Genomic DNA, 17750 nt, shown 5'->3' with positions numbered 1-17750 from the left:
TGAAGGGATCTGTAACCCAGCCCCAGCCAAAAGGGATCCTGGGGCCAAGCAGCTCTGTCTGCCGCACACCTAGGCTGAGTGAGTGTGTCTATGCAAACATGGTCTGCTCCTGGAATGTTTTCACCCAGCTTCCCCGGGTGTCAGGGGATGGCTCACTCACACCCTGCTTCCAGCTGTCACCTCTACAGCCCCCACGCTCTGCATCATTCCTTATTCTATAGCTGGCTCTGCTCAACTCAACAGACGTGTAATTAGGACACTCAGCAGCGTCCTCCCCAGGAGACAGGTACTCCCAGAAGACAGTAGAAGGCTCATGTGATACTAAACCTCGGGGGAGTGCCCTGTAACCCCCATAGTCTTCATTTTTATATAATTGTAATCTTAGATATAAAGCATGCTGTATGAGGAATCAGGGGAAAGGTTATGATCTGCTGAAAGTCATTTCTCTATCCATAGATGTGTATCATTAATGCATATGAAGTTGTGAGAATTGTGTTGTATGGTTGTCACTAAAACATGCTGTACACTGGGGAATCAGCCAGGCCTTAGCTCCCCAGAGGTAACAGCCAGGAAAGGAACCAACACCCGGGTGTGTGAAACAACCATCACCAGCCATTGTCCAGCAAGGGAGCTACATTGCAATGACTCCCCTGCATGAGGCCACTCCAGGGCAATTGCTCAACCTCACCTGGGGACTCAGCAGTGCCCCAGACATGCCTGGACTTGAGTTCTCCAAGCACATAGACTGAGGGTCTAAAACAGGACACGAGGCTTAACGATGATGCCTCTAGCGGGACACCACTGAGAGTATAAGTTCAGGACAAATTGCTCAGAGCAGGGCAGTTACAGCCCAAGGCCAGGAGTCCTGTATTACTAAGGCACCAAACCAGCCAGACAGAGAGGACTTTGGTCTCACCCCACTGGCCAACCACAAGTCACACAAGCAATTCCCTTAGACACTCCAATTTCCCACCAGTGCCACTGGTCCTGGGGATGAACAGTTATGAAAACCAACACCCTAGTAAAACAAAAAAAGGTTCTCCCAATCCCAAAGGACCAAGCCCCAGATCCAGGTCAATATGCAAATCAGATCTTACGCACAAATCACACTGTGGCCAATCTGAAATCTAAAGGTTTATTCATAAAAAGAAATAAATAGAGATGAGAGCTAGAACTGGTTAAACAGAATCAATCACCTACAGTGATGGGAAAGTTCTTGGTTCTCGTGCCTTTCTCTGGGTGATTCGTGAGCGGCTCTGGGAGCATTCATGCAATAGAGCTGCATGTGCGGCGCCACGTGCGGTTGTGCTGAGTGACCACATCACCTGGAGGGGTTTGCTGCTGGTCACTAGCAAGGCATTGTGAGAGACGGTCCAGGTGAGAGCGTGTTCAGGGGGCACAGTGGACCCACAGACCCTGTCACAGAGGCGCAGCAAGCAGGGTGAAACACACCGCTTGTTGTACTGAGCAAGATTTGCACTTCATACACTGGTGTAAAGATGTAAAGGACAGTCAGGAGGAGTTTGTTATTTTCGGATTGCTCATTTTAGGAAAGGGAGGTAGGGACAGAAAAGCAGGAAAATGATTGACAGCAGTGAAGCCATTGCAAAGTTAGGCTGCAGGTTGCAGAAAAGGAGAGAGAGCACCAGAGACTATTGGAACGGAAAGACCTGGCGATAAAGGAGAAACAGAAGAGAAGGGCGTGTCTCCCACGCTAGAACTTTACTGGGAAAGGAACTAAACTGCAGCCTGGGGGCCGCAGGCAGTGATTCTAGGTGGGGGGTAACCAGAGAGCGAGGGGAGATGGAGACGGAGACGGGTGACTCTGCAGCTCAGCAAACAGCCCTGACACCAGGCGAGACGCTCTCGAGAGAGAGCGCCCAGAACAATTCTGGGGGGTGCCAGGAGCTCTGGGGCTGCAGAGTGGGGTCACGGTGCTGCTGGGATCACTGGTTACAGGTCATTCCTCATGGATTCACTCACTTTCTGCCCCTTGATCCGGGTGAAAATGTTTGTGCCGACCCTGCAGGGAAGCACAGAGCTGAGGTTACTGGCCCAGCACGGGCCTGTGCTCGGGGCTGCCCCATACACTAGAGAGGGAAGGAGGCAGGGGCAAAATCTGCATCCCCCTGAGGAGAGAAGCCCAGAGAGGGACACCCCATCCCCAGGGCGCACGGCCTGGGTGCTGAGCACCGCAGTCTGGGGAACGCCCCTCCTCCAGGCTCCACCTCAGAGGCAGGGGCGGCTCCAGGCCCCAGCATGCCAAGCACATGCTTGGGGTGGCATGCTGCGGGGAGTGCTCTGCTGGTCGCTCTGGGGGTCCACCAAAGCTGCGGGACCAGTGGACCCTCCATAGGCACGCCTGCGGGAGGTCCACCGGAGCTGCCTGCCGCCCTCCCAGCGACCGGCAGAGCGCCCCCCGCAGCATGCCTCCCTGCTTGGGGCAGCGAAATGTCTAGAGCCGCCCCTGCTCACAGGGACACCCGGTCGCGCCGTGCAGGGGCAGATAGGGGGCTGGCAGGCAATTCCTCCAGGCTCCACCTCAGGGGGGCACCCAGCCGCCCAGCCCAGGGAGGCAGCGTGGCTGTGAGCACCCCGCACTGGCACAGCCTCAGAGCCACCGAGCAGCACCTGGGCGGGGGGGGGCAGGCAGGGGCTCCACAGGCTGCACATCCCCGTGGTGCTCAGCAGAGCCACTGGGGGCAGGGACCTGTCAGAAGCCTCCTACTCAAAGCTCCCCTTGGTGTCCCCGGGAGGTGCCCTGAGCCCCGCTGTAGCCCCCCCGCCTGGCTGCTCATGTGCTGGGTGCCAGCCTGTGCTCTGAGAAGGGCTGAGCACAAACAGGCTTCCCAGGCAGGAGATATCTTGCAGCAGAGAGGGGCACGAAGTAGCACCAGAGGCCTGGGCCCCCTCGCCAGGGGTCAGACCTGGGGCTGGTGCTAGTCAATGTTTTCATTAACGACTTGGACAATGGCATGGCAAGTGGGCTTATACAATGTGGGGGACACACAAGGCTGGAGGAGCTGGGAGCACTTGTGAGGCAGGATTAGAATCCAGAGCGACCTCGAGGAACTGGACAATTGGTCTGAGTTCACCTGGATGAAATTCAAAGACGACAAGTGCAAAGTGGGGATTATCTGGCTAGGAGACAGCACTGCTGAAAATGAACTGGGGGTTGTACTGGATCACAAACTGAACATAAGCCAACAGCGTGATGCAGCTGGGAAAAAAGGCTGATATAACTGAGGGCTGTGTTAACAGGAACGTCGTATTTACAACACAGGAGGTGACTGTCCCGCTCTCTTCAGTGCCGGGGAGGTCTCAGCTGGAGGACTGGGCCAGGTCTGGGTGCTGCACTTTAGGAAAGTTGAGGACAATTTGAAGAGAGTCCAGAGGAGAGCAACAAAAATGATCAAAGGTTTAGAAAACCTGACCTGGGAGGAAAAATAAAAAAACAAAAACTGGGCATGTTTAGTTTTGAGACAAGAGAACTTAGCGGGGAGCTGATCACAGAGGATGGGGATCAGTTGTTCTCTACGTCTGCTTAAGGTGGGACATGAAGCAATGGGCTCACTCTGCAGCAAGGGGGAGTTCGGTTAGATCTGAGGAAAAGCTTTCTACGGATCCGGGTAGGGCAATACTGCAGCAGGCTTCCAAGGAACATGTGCAGTGCCCATCCCAGGAAGTCTCTAGCAAACAGGTGGGACACACCCTGTCTGGGACGCTCTAGGTTTGTATGGTTGTCATAAACAGAAAGTTAAGGGTTAATTCCTCTTTTACCTGTTGTGACGAACTGGGAAAGTTCTTAATGTTTTCTCTGAATACTGTATTGGTGCCTCAGTGTCCCCATGGCAGTTCTTAAGTATCTGGCAGAGCAAAGGGCCAGTGCACCTAAATGCCTGACCCTCTGTCTCCTAGCAACTGATGGCCTGGGCCCCCCCCCTGCAAAGGTGCCAGCTGAAGGTGTTGGAGACAAAGGGATCAGGTGACCTCCTGGCCCAGGAAAGGGGCTGAGGAGAGAGGAGGGGCTGGGAGGGGTTGTTAGTCTGGAGCTGGCTGGGGTCGGGGTGGAGGGCAGACCTGGGGGTCTGGCTCACTGCCCCCCAGAATGGACCCAGCCGAGGGGTCCGGTTCGCTGTATCTACAAGCTCTGTTTTAGACCCTGTTCCTGTCATCGAATAAACCTCTGTGTTACTGGCTGGCTGAGAGTCATGTCTGACTGCGAAATGAGGGGGCAGGACCCTCTGGCTTCCCCAGGACCCCGCTGGGGCGGGCTCGCTGTGGGAAGCGCACGGAGGGGCAGAGGATGCTGAATGCTCCAAGGAGAGACCCAGGAGGTGAAGCTGTGTGAGCTTCTTGCCCTGAACAAGTCTGCTCCAAGGGAGAGGAGGCTCCCCAAAGTCCTGACTGGCTTGGTGGGGAGCAGTTCCAGAGCATCGCCCGGTGATTCCGTGACAACTGGTGGCAGCGGCGGGACGTACTGCACCCCGTGAATGGCGCTGCTTGCAGTAAGTGACTGGGGAGCAGTAAAACAAAGGAGGGATAATGAGGACCAGGCGTGCTGAAGGCTCAGAGAGGGACGGTTTCAGGGGGCGGTTAACCTCTGGGAGTGTGTGACCAGCGAGAAGGACTGTTGGAGTAACAGGGTCTCCCTGAGGATTGCAGTGAGCAGTCTTAGGGGCGGAGGAGCTTGCCGCTCAACCCTGGGAGAGAGAAGGATTTTGCAGTAGCAGGGTTCCCCTGGGGATTGCAGGAGCAGTCCCGGGGCGGAGGAGTCTGCAGCTCGACCCTGGCAAAGAGGTGGTGATCACGAGAAGGGCTGGCACACCAGGGGTTCTTCCTGGAAACGATGGGGGAGCCAAGAGCACACAGGCCTGTGAGTCCAGAGCCACTTGGGAACGGTGAAGTGATGGCCTATCACCATCTCCTTGAGAAGGACATTGTGATCCTGTGCACAAAGAGAGGGTTACGCATGGGGAAATTCACCAAGGCACAGTTAATCGTGCAGTTGAAGGAGAAGCACCGCTCTGAGGAGCAGATTCCTGGCCCAGATGGGGCTACAAGAGGATCTGAGAGCAGCTGGAGCATCAGCCAGGCATCCCCGGGAGTCTGGTCCCCAATCAGACGAGGGTCTTCACGATTGGGTTCCCCATCAGGAGATTGGAGACGGATGGGATGGGAGCAGAGCCCGAGAGAGCGAGAGGACTGTGAGAGAAAGCAAGAGCCCGAGGAAAAGCTGCAGGAGAAGCAGCAGCAGCGTGGACTGGTGATGGTGGAGCAGAGAGACATAGGGGGCTGCCCAGGGGTCAGTGGGGAAACACGCCTGCGAGGGCGAGACCCTGGGACAGAGAGAACTGTGGTGGTGCAGCCCCAGATGCTGAGGGACTGTGGGACCTGGGTGAAGTTCCCTGGGGTAAGGCCCCTTGCCCTGCCTATGGCCCAGATCCCTGTGCAGACCCAGGAGGCGTCGGGCTGGCTGGTAGTTGTGGTTCTCCAGGATATCGGCTGGGAGGCCCTGTTGGGGGGTGACTGTCTCCCCATGGGACAGGATCCAGGCCCCGCTCCTGTAACGGCCGAGGGTTTGAATTCAAATCCAGGGAACCAATTGGCTAGGATGGAAATGGTCAGTGAAAATGCAAATAACCTGGCTGGCAGGGGGGAGGTGCTGCTGGGCTCAGGATACCTGCCTACCTGTAACCAGCCCCCTGGGGCTGAGTGGGAGGGAGAGATGCTCCCTGCCCCCCTGCACACCGGAGAGGGGGCTCACGCTGGCTCTGATGCTGTGACCAGAGCAGAGAGCTCGCTGCCTGCCCCCACTGGGACAGCAAGGGCAGCGCTGAGCATGGGGGGAGCTGAGACCCCAGCTGAGTGGGGGGACACCCAGGCAGGGCAGGTCAGCTGCCAAACAGGTTTGCCTGGTCCAGACGTGCTGCTGGGAAGTGATTCCACAGCAGGGAGGGAGCTACCAGGGACAGGGCTCAGGGGGGCTGTGACCCCAGGCCCAGCCAGCGAGAGGGAGTAGGTCCCACTCCCTGCCCCAGCAGCTGGATCCCAGACCGAGCTGCAGAGGGATCCCTCCTTGGAGAAGCTGAGAGAACTTGCTGGCCACAGCGCTGCAAACCCCCTTGGGGAAGGCTGCAGGGACAGAGTCCTGCGGGAGAAGGGATTCCTGTACCGGAAATGGGCTCCCCAAGGGGAAGTAGAACTGGGGGGAATCGGGAGACGGCTGGTGGTGCCCCAGGAATCCACAGGGTTCTTCCCTTTCGAGCTGCTGGATGGGAGGAGAGTGAGGGGACCCCTGAACCTGAAGAGGGAGGATTGGATGAAGAAGGGGGAAGACCCCCGGGGGGATCTCTTCCCTGAGGTGGGAGACAATCTCCCCATCAGGTGTTCCCCATTCAGAGTCACTGGGAAAGCAGCCCAGAACCTGGAGAGAGACGTCAGGGACATGCTGGCTTTAGATGGGATCCAGCCATTTTACAGCCCATGGGCCTCACCCGTGGGGCTGATACCCAAGGGAGACAGGATGATCTGGTTTTATGGGGGCTATCAGAAGCTTAAAGCCATCACAGTGTCCAATGCCGACCCCATGCCTAGGCCTGGGGAGACTCTAGACAAGCTGAGAGGGATGGAGAACTTGGCCCTGGCAGACACTGATAACATGTGCATCTTTAGCCAGACCTGGGAGGAACAGGTGTCCCAGGTGAAGAGGGGGCTGGGCTGCCTCAAGGAGGTGGGACTGACGGTAAAAGCTGGAAAGTGCAAGGGGGGACGGCAGAGGTGTTGTGTCTGGGCCACAAAGTGGGAAGCGGCTGCCCAAGCCCAGAGCTGGCAAAGGCCAAGATGGGGGCTCTTAACCAAGGGAGCCCGAATCACAGACCAGAGTGCTGGGAAAAGACCTAATCCCAGCTTGAAGCCCAGGGGTACTGGGGTGGCAAAGGGTGTGGGCTGCATAAACCTTCCCACATGCGGCCTGCAAGTGCCATCAAGCACACCCGACCTAAGGGAGGGCGTAAGACTGGACTGTCCTGGTGTAACTCACACCAAGGGATGGGAGAGATGCTGGGGCATCCATGGGAACGTTGGTGGGTTCGAACTTCCCCAGGTCACTGGCTGAAGTGACCTCGCTCAGTTCGGTCTCGAAGGGGGGAGAGATGTGACAAACTGGGAAAGTTCTTAATGTTTTCTCTGAATACTGTATTGGTGCCTCAGTGTCCCCATGGCAGTTCTTAAGTATCTGGCAGAGCAAAGGGCCAGTGCACCTAAATGCCTGACACTCTGTCTCTTAGCAACTGATGGCCCGGGCCCCTCCTCTGCAAAGGTGCCAGCTGAAGGTGTTGGAGACAAAGGGATCAGGTGACCTCCTGGCCCGGGAAAGGGGCTGAGCAGAGAGGAGGGGCTGGGAGGGGTTGTTAGTCTGGAGCTGGCTGGGGTCAGGGGTGGAGGGCAGACCTGGGGGTCTGGCTCACTGCCCCCCAGAATGGACCCAGCCGAGGGGTCCGGTTCGCTGTATCTACAAGCTCTGTTTTAGACCCTGTTCCTGTCATCGAATAAACCTCTGTTTTACTGGCTGGCTGAGAGTCACGTCTGACTGCAAAGTGGGGGTGCAGGACCCTGTGGCTTCCCCAGGACCCCGCTGGGGCGGGCTCGCTGTGGGAAGCGCACGGAGGGGCAGAGGATGCTGAATGCTCCAAGGAGAGACCCAGGAGGTGAAGCTGTGTGAGCTTCTTGCCCTGAACAAGTCTGCTCCAAGGGAGAGGAGGCTCCCCAAAGTCCTGACTGGCTTGGTGGGGAGCAGTTCCAGAGCATCGCCTGGTGACTCCGTGACACCTGTAAAGGGTTAAGAAGTTCATATAACCTTGCTGACACCTGACCAGAGGAACCAATGGGGAGACAAGATGTTTTCAAAGAAAGTGTCACCCCAACTCTGAACTTTCGGGTACAGATGTGGGGACCTGCATGAGATAAACCCTAAGCTTATTTACCTGCTTAGATCTAGTTGCTGTCACCACCAAATGGTTTAAACAAACGTTTATGGGAGAATCTGCAGTTGCTTACCTCGATGATGTGGCCATTTTTTCTGATTCATGGGCAGAACACCTGGAGCACCTGGAAAAAGTCTTTGAGCGCATCAGGCAGGCAGGACTAACTGTTAAGGCTAAAAAGTGTCAAATAGGCCAAAACAGAGTGACCTACCTTGGACACGAGGTGAGTCAAGGAACTATAAACCCCCTACAGGTCAAGGTGGATGCTATCCAAAAGTGGCCTGTCCCAAAGTCAAAGAAAAAGGTCCAATCCTTCTTAGGCTTGGCCGGCTATTACAGGCGATTTGTACCACACTACAGCCAAATCGCGGCCCCACTGACAGACCTGACCAGAAAGACCCAGCCAAATGCAGTTAAGTGGACTGATGAGTGTCAGAAGGCCTTTACCCAGCTTAAGGCGACACCCATGTCTGACCCTGTGCTAAGGGCCCCAGACTTTGACAAACTATTCCTAATAACCTCAGATGCATCTGAGCATAGTGTGGAAACAGTTTTAATGCAGGAAGGACCGGATCAAGAATTCCATCCTGTTGTGTTTCTCAGCAAGAAACGGTCTGAGAGGGAAAGTCACTGGTCAGTCAGTAAAAAGGAATGCTACGCCATTGTGTACACTCTGGAAAAGCTACGCCCATACGTTTGGGGATGGCGTTTCCAGCTACAAACCGACCATGCTGTGCGAAAGTGGCTTCATACCACCAATGGAAATAACAAAAACTTCTTTGGTGGAGTTTAGCTCTCCAAGATTTTGATTTTGAAATACAACACATTTCAGGAGCTTCTAACAAAGTGGCTGATGCACTCTCGTGAAAGTTTCCCAGAATCAACTGGTTAAATCATCCTTGAAATATGAAAAATATGGTTAGTTTTATATAATTAGTAGTATATATAAAGGTGCATGTGTTTTAGTAGTCTGTTTCTCCTAAAGTTCTAGGAAAAAAATCACAGCCAGTGTGGTCTAGCACTGTCTATGATTTGGGGGGGGCGTGTCATAAACAGACAGTTAAGGGTTAATTCCTCTTTTACCTGTAAAGAGTTAAGATGTTCACATAACCTAGCTGACACCTGACCAGAGGAACCAATGGGGGGACAAGATGTTTTCAAAGAGGGAGGAGGGAAATCAGTCTGTGTCTGTTCAGAAAAGTTTGTGCCGGAGTGAAGGATCCAGGAATCAGCCATATAACATTTCTTAAAAGTAGTGTTTAGAGCAGGAATGTATTAGATTATGTTTATTTTCTTTTGTGACTTCATTTTGCATAAGAGGGAGAATCAAATTGGGCATCTTTGTGTAACTAAGCTTTTTGCCCAAAGGGACATCCTCTATGTTTTGAATCTGTTGTCTGTGCGAGTAGCTTGCATGCTAATCTCACAGAGGTATTCCTTTCACCCTTTTCCTTTAATTAAAGACTGGGGAAATATTTGGGGGGAAGACAGAGTTTTCAAATGACTCTTCCATAAATGTTTGTTTAAACCATTTGGTGGTGGCAGCAACTAGATCTAAGCTGGTAAATAAGCTTAGGGTTATCTCATGCAGGTTCCCACATCTGTACCCTAAAGTTCAGAGTGGAGGTGACACCTTGACAATGGTCCTGCTGTAGCCTGGCGGCAGGACGGAGTAGGTGGCCTCTCGAGGTCCCTTCCAGCCCTACATGTCCAGGATTCTGTGAGACTCACAGCCTGTTCAGGGGCCTGGCTTGGGGACAGTTTTGGTGCTGAAGCTGCTCTCCGTGCAGAGGCCTTGCTCCTGCATCCCAGTGCAGGCTGTGCTCCCGCGCTGACAGACACAGTTCACTGCCTCTTGCTCCAAATGCTTACAGGAGGCTTAGGACTTCTGGGGCTTTTCTGATGGTCCTGTCACTATGTTCTCTCTTTCTCCTCCCTGGCAGGGTGAAGCTCACAATGCTCAATGCAGGAGCATCTGGGGAAGATGCTCTGCTGCCCCACTGCAGACCAGTGCCTGTCTCCTCTGGCCACAGGACTGTTCCCCACCCCATCACATGAGTCTCCTCCACACAGGCTGGGATGGGGAGCCCTCTCTGCTCCCTGGGGAATGAGGATTCCCAGTCACTCACATGGTTGCATTCCAGTTATTCTCTGCAGATTTGGCCTTCTCTCGCAGCAGCCACGTGGTCTGCAGAGTTTCCTCCCCATGATCATCCACGAAGCACTGGCCCACAAAGACAGTCGTTGAGTCTGCCACGGAATCAAACAGGAGTTAGAGCGAATATCAGCGACACTCAGCCTGAGACCCTCAGAGCCCTGTTGTCCCCCAACAGTGCCCACAAGTATAGGGAAGGAGAGGGATTGCTTTGAGTGCCAGTCGTGTGATGATCTCACGCTCCTGCACCTCTCTCTCACAAGCATGTCCCAGGCACCACGGGAAGTGCGTCTGGACAGTGATCGCGTGCAGAAGAGAAGTGACCGGCCAAGGCTCCAGTGAGTCACTGGCAGTGCCCTGGATGGACCCCAGGAGCTCTGACCTCACAGGTCTTGGCTACACAAACCATTTCCAGGGAAGGGCCTGGTGCACACCAGCCCTGGGGTTTCACTGCTGCATGGGTCAGACTCACTTGGAGCAGGTTGGATGCAGCTGGCACTTGTGCTCCCTTTGCTGGAGCTGAGGTCGTGCTAGGGCGACAGTGGACACTTCCTGGAAAGAGTCCGCGTGGCTGCAGACCCAGCTAGACAGACCCGTCCGGGGGGCAGAGGATTTGGGGGCATGTGGGGGGAGATGCAACAGTGCATTTAATTGATTGTTGCAATATTGTCACCCTCAGTTTGGAGGTTGGGCCCCAGGGAGATAGCTGAGTGCCCCAGATCATGCAGCCACTCACTGTGCGTTCCTCATGTCTGGGCCCCCAGTGGGTCTCCAGGCCTGGTGTGCAGACATGCCAGCTGCTCACAGCTGCACGTGGTGAGTGGGAGTTGCAGGTGCTCAGGATGTCTGACCAACCAGGCCCTGTGTGTCCTACGCTGGGCACCCAGCCATTGAGGCACCCCAATTCCTGGAGAGTTCTGCAAATTTGGACTTTAATCTCTGTGCCTCAGTTCCCGACCTGTTGCGGGGGTAAGGCCATTGTCCTCCCGCTAGGTGCAGGACAATCCTGAACGTCTCTGACAGGCTTCGACACCGCGGCACCAAGCACCATGGAAATGCCTGTGTGGCAGTGAGTGTATATGCAGTGCCAGGCTCGGACAGTGAGCAGGGAATAAGGCAGGGCCGCGGATGGAAAGAGGAGAATTAGAACTGCCAACTTCTCACTTGCTCAAAACCGAACACCCTTGCCCTGCCCCTGCCCTGCCCCTCCTGGGAGGCCCTGCCCCCACTCGCTCCATCCCCCCTCCCTCTGCCTCTCACTCTCCCCACCCTCACTCACTTGCTCATTTCCACTGGGCTGGGCAGGGGGCTGGGGTGAGGGCTCCAGCTGGGGGTGCGGGATCTAGGGTGGTGCCAGGGATGAGGGATGAGGGATTTGGGGTGTAGGAGGGGGCTCCAGGCTGGGGGCTGGAGCTGAGGAATTCAGAGTATGGGAGGGGGCTTTGGGCTGAGGCAGGGGGTTGAGGTGTGGGAGGGAATACGGTCTCTGGGCTGGTGGTAGGGATTCCAGGGTGGGACCAGAAATTAGGGGTTTTGGGTGCATGAAGGGGCTCTGGGCTCAGGCAGGGAGTTGGAGGAGTGAGAGCTCTGTCTGGGGGTGCGGGTTCTAATGTAGGGCTGGGATGAAGGGTTTGGGGTACAGGAGGGTGCTCCAGGATGGGATTGAGGGGTTCGGAGGGTGGGAGGGGGATCAGGGCTGGGGAAGAGGGTTGGGACATGGGGGGAGTGAGGGCTCTGGCTGGGGGTGCAGGCTCTGATCTGGGGCCAGGGATGAGGGGTTTGGGGTACAGGAGGGTGTTCCAGGATGGGATCGAGGGGTTTGGAAGGTGGGAGGGGGATCAGAGCTGGGGCAAAGGTGCGGCCAGGCCGCTCTGAGCACTGCCCCATCCACAGGTGCTGCCCCTTTAGCTGCCCTTGGGTGCAGATCCTGGCCAGTGGGAGCTGTGGGGGTAGCACTTGAAGCAGGGGCAGTGTGCAGAGCACCCTGATTGCCCCTACACATAGGAGCCAGAGGGGAGGGACATGCCAGCTGCTTCCTGGGGGCCATGTGGTGTGGAGGCTAGCAAGGAACCTGCCAGCCCTGCCGCGCAGCACCGCCAACCGAACAGTAAACAGCTGCCAGGATCTCTTTTTGACCAGGTGTTCCGGTCGAAACGCGGACACCTGGTCACCCTACAGAGAATGAAAAGGGAAACTGATGAGCTGCCCCATTCTCTGAGCACGGAATGAACCACTGGGCTGTGCCCGGCCCCGTGTCATGCAGACGGGCCCAGGAGGCACATGCACGGGGCAGCTGTACTTCTGCCTCCTCCTCACTTTCCGGTGCTGGACTTGGCAGCCCCACCAAGTTCCTTTAACATTTGGATGGAGTTGCTTGCCCAGCACCTGGGCATGCTCAGATGGTGCAGCGAGTCCCAGAGCAGCGGGAGCAGGGAGGGAAACCACTGGCTGGACAGGACAAGGAGCCTGTGGCTGGCAGAGGACCACATAAAGCCTGCAGGAAATCTAGAGATTGGCAGAAATGCAGCAGAAAAATGGCAAAAGTGGGAGCAAGGATCTGAGTGCACAGGGTTGTGAGTGGTGCAGACAGTGCTGAGCCAGCCATGGCAGGCCCTAAGCAGGAATATCCCCCCACAACATATAATAATAATTAAAGGGGGGCCCCTTGAGGGCCTAAGCAATTGCTCAGTCTGCTTGTGCCTAGCGCCAGCTCTGGGTGCAGACACAGTAGAGGAATGGCTGCAGACAGCGTTATTTCTTCCTGTGGCAGGTGGAGGAACAAGAGGGGATTTAATACTTTTCAGTTTGATGATAATGCAGATAGAGAAAAAACACAGGTGTCAAAGAGCGAGTCTGAGGCATTCTGTGCACTGCAAAGCAACTTCATGTATGAGAAGCACAATTTTTCACCAGAAGTCAGACCGATGGGGATCAATATGTGACTGATTTAAAACTGGCAGCATGATCAGGTGAATACTGAGAACCGAGCGAATTGCTCAGTGAGACCGTCTTGTGTGAGATATTGCGTCAAATGTGGTGCGAGCAAGGCTGTCCAAACCCTTGAACGTGCTGTGGATGTATTAAATCCTGAAGATGGAATGATTGAAAAACAACTGGAAGGGCTGGGCAAACCGGACAGACAAGTGCCCCCATCGCACTGTGAATCTGCCTTTGGCAAGGCCTAGGCTGGAAGCCGTCCTGCTGCTAACCAAAACCCGGGATCCAGTGAAAAAAGAGCAGCCAGAGGCAATGAAGGGTTGTTCTAAATGTGGTCATGGCCGTAAGGAACCATCCTGCATATGGGCAAGAATGCTGAGGATGTGGCAAATGCAACCACTTTGCCAAAACGTGCCCCACCAGAACAGCAGTGTCCCAGGGCAAACAGCTGATTCCCCACCCAGAGAGGAGGTGTGAGGATGGCAGGGACTTTGGCACAGTTACTCACTGTTGCAGGGAGTATGTGGGGGGAATCAACACTTCGTGATGAGCCTTATCGGCCACAGCAGGTTGCTGGCCATTGGTTGGCAGTGCCAAGCCGAAGGGGTGGCCTGAGACAGGCAAGGTCACGAATGGGAGGAGGAGGAGGCTGCAGAAAGGGGCCTGGGGTGGCCTGGTGGGGAGCGCCAGGCACTGCCCCAGGTTGGAGCTGGGGGGATTTCAGCCTATCCATCAAGCACCGAATTCCTCTCCCCACAATCCCTCACGCCAGTCCCCAAAGCCTTTGGACCACGTACCTGAGAAGGTCCACTTGATGGTGAACCCGAAGGTCGGCTGCTCCAGGCTGTCGATGTGCTGGGATCCATTTATGGGCGACACAAGGATGGGCTTTTCTGCGGCTGACACCGCTGTGAGGTACAACCCAGAGAACTGCCCGGCCTTGTTCACAGCAAAGATGGTCATATTAGAACCCAGCTCATTCTGCCAGGCTCCAGACAGGATACACTGAAAGGTGGGGAGTGGTGGTCAGCAGGAGGGGCATGGTGGAGTCAGGCGGGTCAGACCTCAGCTGAGGCCGTGACCCTGAAAGCCCTAAATGCAGGACAGACCCCACAAAGCAGAAGATGACCACTGACAAAGGGGGTCTGTGCTCTGACTCCTGGCGATTGAGGGACCTCCCTGCCCCATTTCTATCTGTGATTGTCTCATGCTGCAACTTCAAAGTGAAAAGTGAAATAAAATCCTCCCAACTACAGCACCCAGCCTCCTTCTGCTGCTGGGCAGGGGCTTTGCGTTCTCTCTCCTCACCTGGGGTTGGGAGGAGGCGTCCCCCTTCCTCTCTCCACCCCACCTTCCCCTTCCCACACACAGGCAGGGGAGAGAGCAGCTATCTGTGCTCCCAGAGCAGCAGGGCCCTGGAGAGGTGGCAGGTTCCCTGCCGCTGGCGCCTCTCCCATTTCCCCGGAGCAGGTCTGCACTGGGGCTGCTGGGCACGAGGACAGGACAGGTGTAGCAGCGCATCATCTGGGATGTGCTCTCTCCGGCACCGCCCGGGGGAGCTCTGGGTGCCGTCTGGCCTATTGTACCCCCAAGGCCCGGGGATGGATCCGCAGTCGAGCTGCCCCTGCTAAGTCTGCTCAGAAAGACCAGCCTCCATAGTGACTCTGGCTTGGGACATTCCTGTTCCGAGAAGGCGAATCCCCAGGCAATGCAGCAGTGAAATCTGCCCACTTCTAGGCCCCGGTGGCTCAGGCAGACAGAGCAACGTGACCTGGTAGCTGAGACCCGGGAGCTCTCGAAGGACAAAAGGGCTTTCAGATTTTAGGGAATTGCTCAGTCTTGTTTTAACTCTGCTGGCTGGGATAACTCAGGGCTCTGAAAAGCTGAGCCTGGCGCTTCCCGCCCGTGTCCTCTTGGCCGCTGCATCAAGAGACGGTCCAGGGTGCCCGCGGCTTGCTACAACTTTGGGAGCTTGTGCCTCGGGCGCTGGTGGGGGTCCCTGTCACCGCCTCAGGGCGTTTCTTTTCTGGCACTGAGAATTCTCCTCACAAGGAAATAACCTGCCTGGGCTGAGTGGGGTGTGCAGGGCTCAGCCCCCATGTCACTGTGACAGACACACAGACAGACTTTCCCTTGAGAACGTAATCCTGGCGTGGGAAAAGGCCCCACCCTGCCCTCACCTCCCCATGGGTCATTGCAGTGCCTGACCCATCGCCCATCGCTCCCCTCAGGCTCTCACTGCTCCCTGCCCAGCCTGAGCCGGCTAAGAGCCAGCACCCAGCCCCCTCGGCCCCTCACCCTGCCCAGCCTAAGACACCCCAGAGCCAGCGCCCAGCCCCCTCGGCCCCTCACCCTGCCCAGCCTGAGACACCCCAGAGCCAGCGCCCAGCCCCCTCGGCCCCTCACCCGGCCCAGCCTGAGACACCCCAGAGCCAGCGCCCAGCCCCCTCGGCCCCTCACCCTGCCCCAGCCTGAGACACCCCAGAGCCAGCGCCCAGCCCCCTCGGCCCCTCGCCCTGCCCAGCCTGAGACACCCCAGAGCCAGCGCCCAGCCCCCTCGGCCCCTCACCCGGCCCAGCCTGAGACACCCCAGAGCCAGCGCCCAGCCCCCTCGGCCCCTCACCCTGCCCAGCCTGAGACACCCCAGAGCCAGCGCCCAGCCCCCTCGGCCCCTCGCCCTGCCCAGCCTGAGACACCCCAGAGCCAGCGCCCAGCCCCCTCGGCCCCTCACCCTGCCCCGGCCTGAGACACCCCAGAGCCAGCACCCAGCCCCCTCGGCCCCTCACCCTGCCCAGCCTGAGACACCCCAGAGCCAGCGCCCAGCCCCCTCGGCCCCTCACCCTGCCCCGGCCTGAGACACCCCAGAGCCAGCGCCCAGCCCCCTCGGCCCCTCACCTGCCCAGCCTGAGACACCCCAGAGCCAGCGCCCAGCCTCCTCGGCCCCTCACCCTGCCCAGCCTGAGACACCCCAGAGCCAGCGCCCAGCCCCCTCGGCCCCTCACCCTGCCCAGCCTGAGACACCCCAGAGCCAGCGCCCAGCCCCCTCGGCCCCTCACCCTGCCCCAGCCTGAGACACCCCAGAGCCAGCGCCCAGCCCCCTCGGCCCCTCACCCTGCCCCAGCCTGAGACACCCCAGAGCCAGCGCCCAGCCTCCTCGGCCCCTCACCCTGCCCAGCCTGAGACACCCCAGAGCCAGCGCCCAGCCCCCTCGGCCCCTCACCCTGCCCAGCCTGAGACACCCCAGAGCCAGCGCCCAGCCCCCTCGGCCCCTCACCCTGCCCAGCCTGAGACACCCCAGAGCCAACGCCCAGCCCCCTCGGCCCCTCGCCCTGCCCCAGCCTGAGACACCCCAGAGCCAGCGCCCAGCCCCCTCGGCCCCTCGCCCTGCCCAGCCTGAGACACCCCAGAGCCAGCGCCCAGCCCCCTCGGCCCCTCACCCTGCCCAGCCTGAGACACCCCAGAGCCAGCGCCCAGCCCCCTCGGCCCCTCGCCCTGCCCAGCCTGAGACACCCCAGAGCCAGCGCCCAGCCCCCTCGGCCCCTCACCCTGCCCAGCCTGAGACACCCCAGAGCCAGCGCCCAGCCCCCTCGGCCCCTCACCCTGCCCAGCCTGAGACACCCCAGAGCCAGCGCCCAGCCCCCTCGGCCCCTCACCCTGCCCAGCCTGAGACACCCCAGAGCCAGCGCCCAGCCCCCTCTGCCCCCCACCCTGCCCAGCCTGAGACACCCCAGAGCCAGCGCCCAGCCCCCTCGGCCCCTCATCCTGCCCAGCCTGAGACACCCCAGAGCCAGCGCCCAGCCCCCTCGGCCCCTCACCCTGCCCAGCCTGAGACACCCCAGAGCCAGCGCCCAGCCCCCTCGGCCCCTCACCCTGCCCAGCCTGAGACACCCCAGAGCCAGCGCCCAGCCCCCTCGGCCCCTCGCCCTGCCCAGCCTGAGACACCCCAGAGCCAGCGCCCAGCCCCCTCGGCCCCCCACCCTGCCCAGCCTGAGACACCCCAGAGCCAGCGCCCAGCCCCCTCGGCCCCTCGCCCTGCCCAGCCTGAGACACCCCAGAGCCAGCGCCCAGCCCCCTCGGCCCCTCACCCTGCCCAGCCTGAGACACCCCAGAGCCAGCACCCAGCCCCCTCGGCCCCTCACCCTGCCCAGCCTGAGACACCCCAGAGCCAGCACCCAGCCCCCTCGGCCCCTCACCCTGCCCAGTACCTTTTTCTCTGAAGAGGTACTGAGGGTCACAAGACCCATGGCGAGAATCAGAGAGAAGCCCGTTTTCCCCATTGCTACTGGGAGGGGAGGCTGCCCACAGGTGCCAGATGAATCTCCAAGTACTGGTATCTGGGGCTCACAGTCAGTCCCCTACTTATAGCCCTTGACACAGGCGGGGCTGGGATGGGTGCTGGTTGTTTAAGTGATTAGCAGTTCCAAGAAATTGAGACTTTGTTTGCTTAAGTTTGATTTCCCAGGAAGAGGAAGTGAAAAGGACCGTGTGACCTGGGCAGGGGTGTGCAACTTCAGCTGGAACGTGAGGCCAGGACTGTCGTGCTCTGGGTACCTCTGATAACGGGGCCAGTTGCTGGCAAAGCGGAGCCAGGATGTTATTTCACCATTAGCAGTTTGCAGGGAGGGATAGGAGGCTTCCTCTCTTGTTTGTTTCCTTATTGCTGTGTGATTTCT

At 57.9% G+C, this 17750-nt stretch overlaps 1 protein-coding gene across 1 annotated transcript; it reads right to left on the bottom strand.

The window, feature by feature from the left end:
- Positions 1–1121: 1121 nt before the first annotated feature.
- Positions 1122–17476, bottom strand: LOC115653221 (avidin-like). Its single transcript, XM_030566148.1, has 4 exons — positions 17283–17476; positions 13875–14082; positions 10115–10235; positions 1122–2023 (listed from the first exon to the last, which is right to left on the bottom strand). Exons 1-4 carry the CDS (start codon positions 17352–17354, stop codon positions 1954–1956), a joined length of 471 nt encoding a protein of 156 aa, XP_030422008.1. The 5' UTR covers positions 17355–17476; the 3' UTR covers positions 1122–1953.
- Between the last annotated feature and the right edge of the window lie 274 nt (positions 17477–17750).

This window comes from Gopherus evgoodei, chromosome 6 (assembly GCF_007399415.2).
Source record: "Gopherus evgoodei ecotype Sinaloan lineage chromosome 6, rGopEvg1_v1.p, whole genome shotgun sequence".
Taxonomy (NCBI): domain Eukaryota; kingdom Metazoa; phylum Chordata; order Testudines; family Testudinidae; genus Gopherus; species Gopherus evgoodei.
The sequence above is the reverse complement of the archived record's forward strand: the minus strand, read 5'-3'. Positions and strand labels throughout refer to the sequence as shown.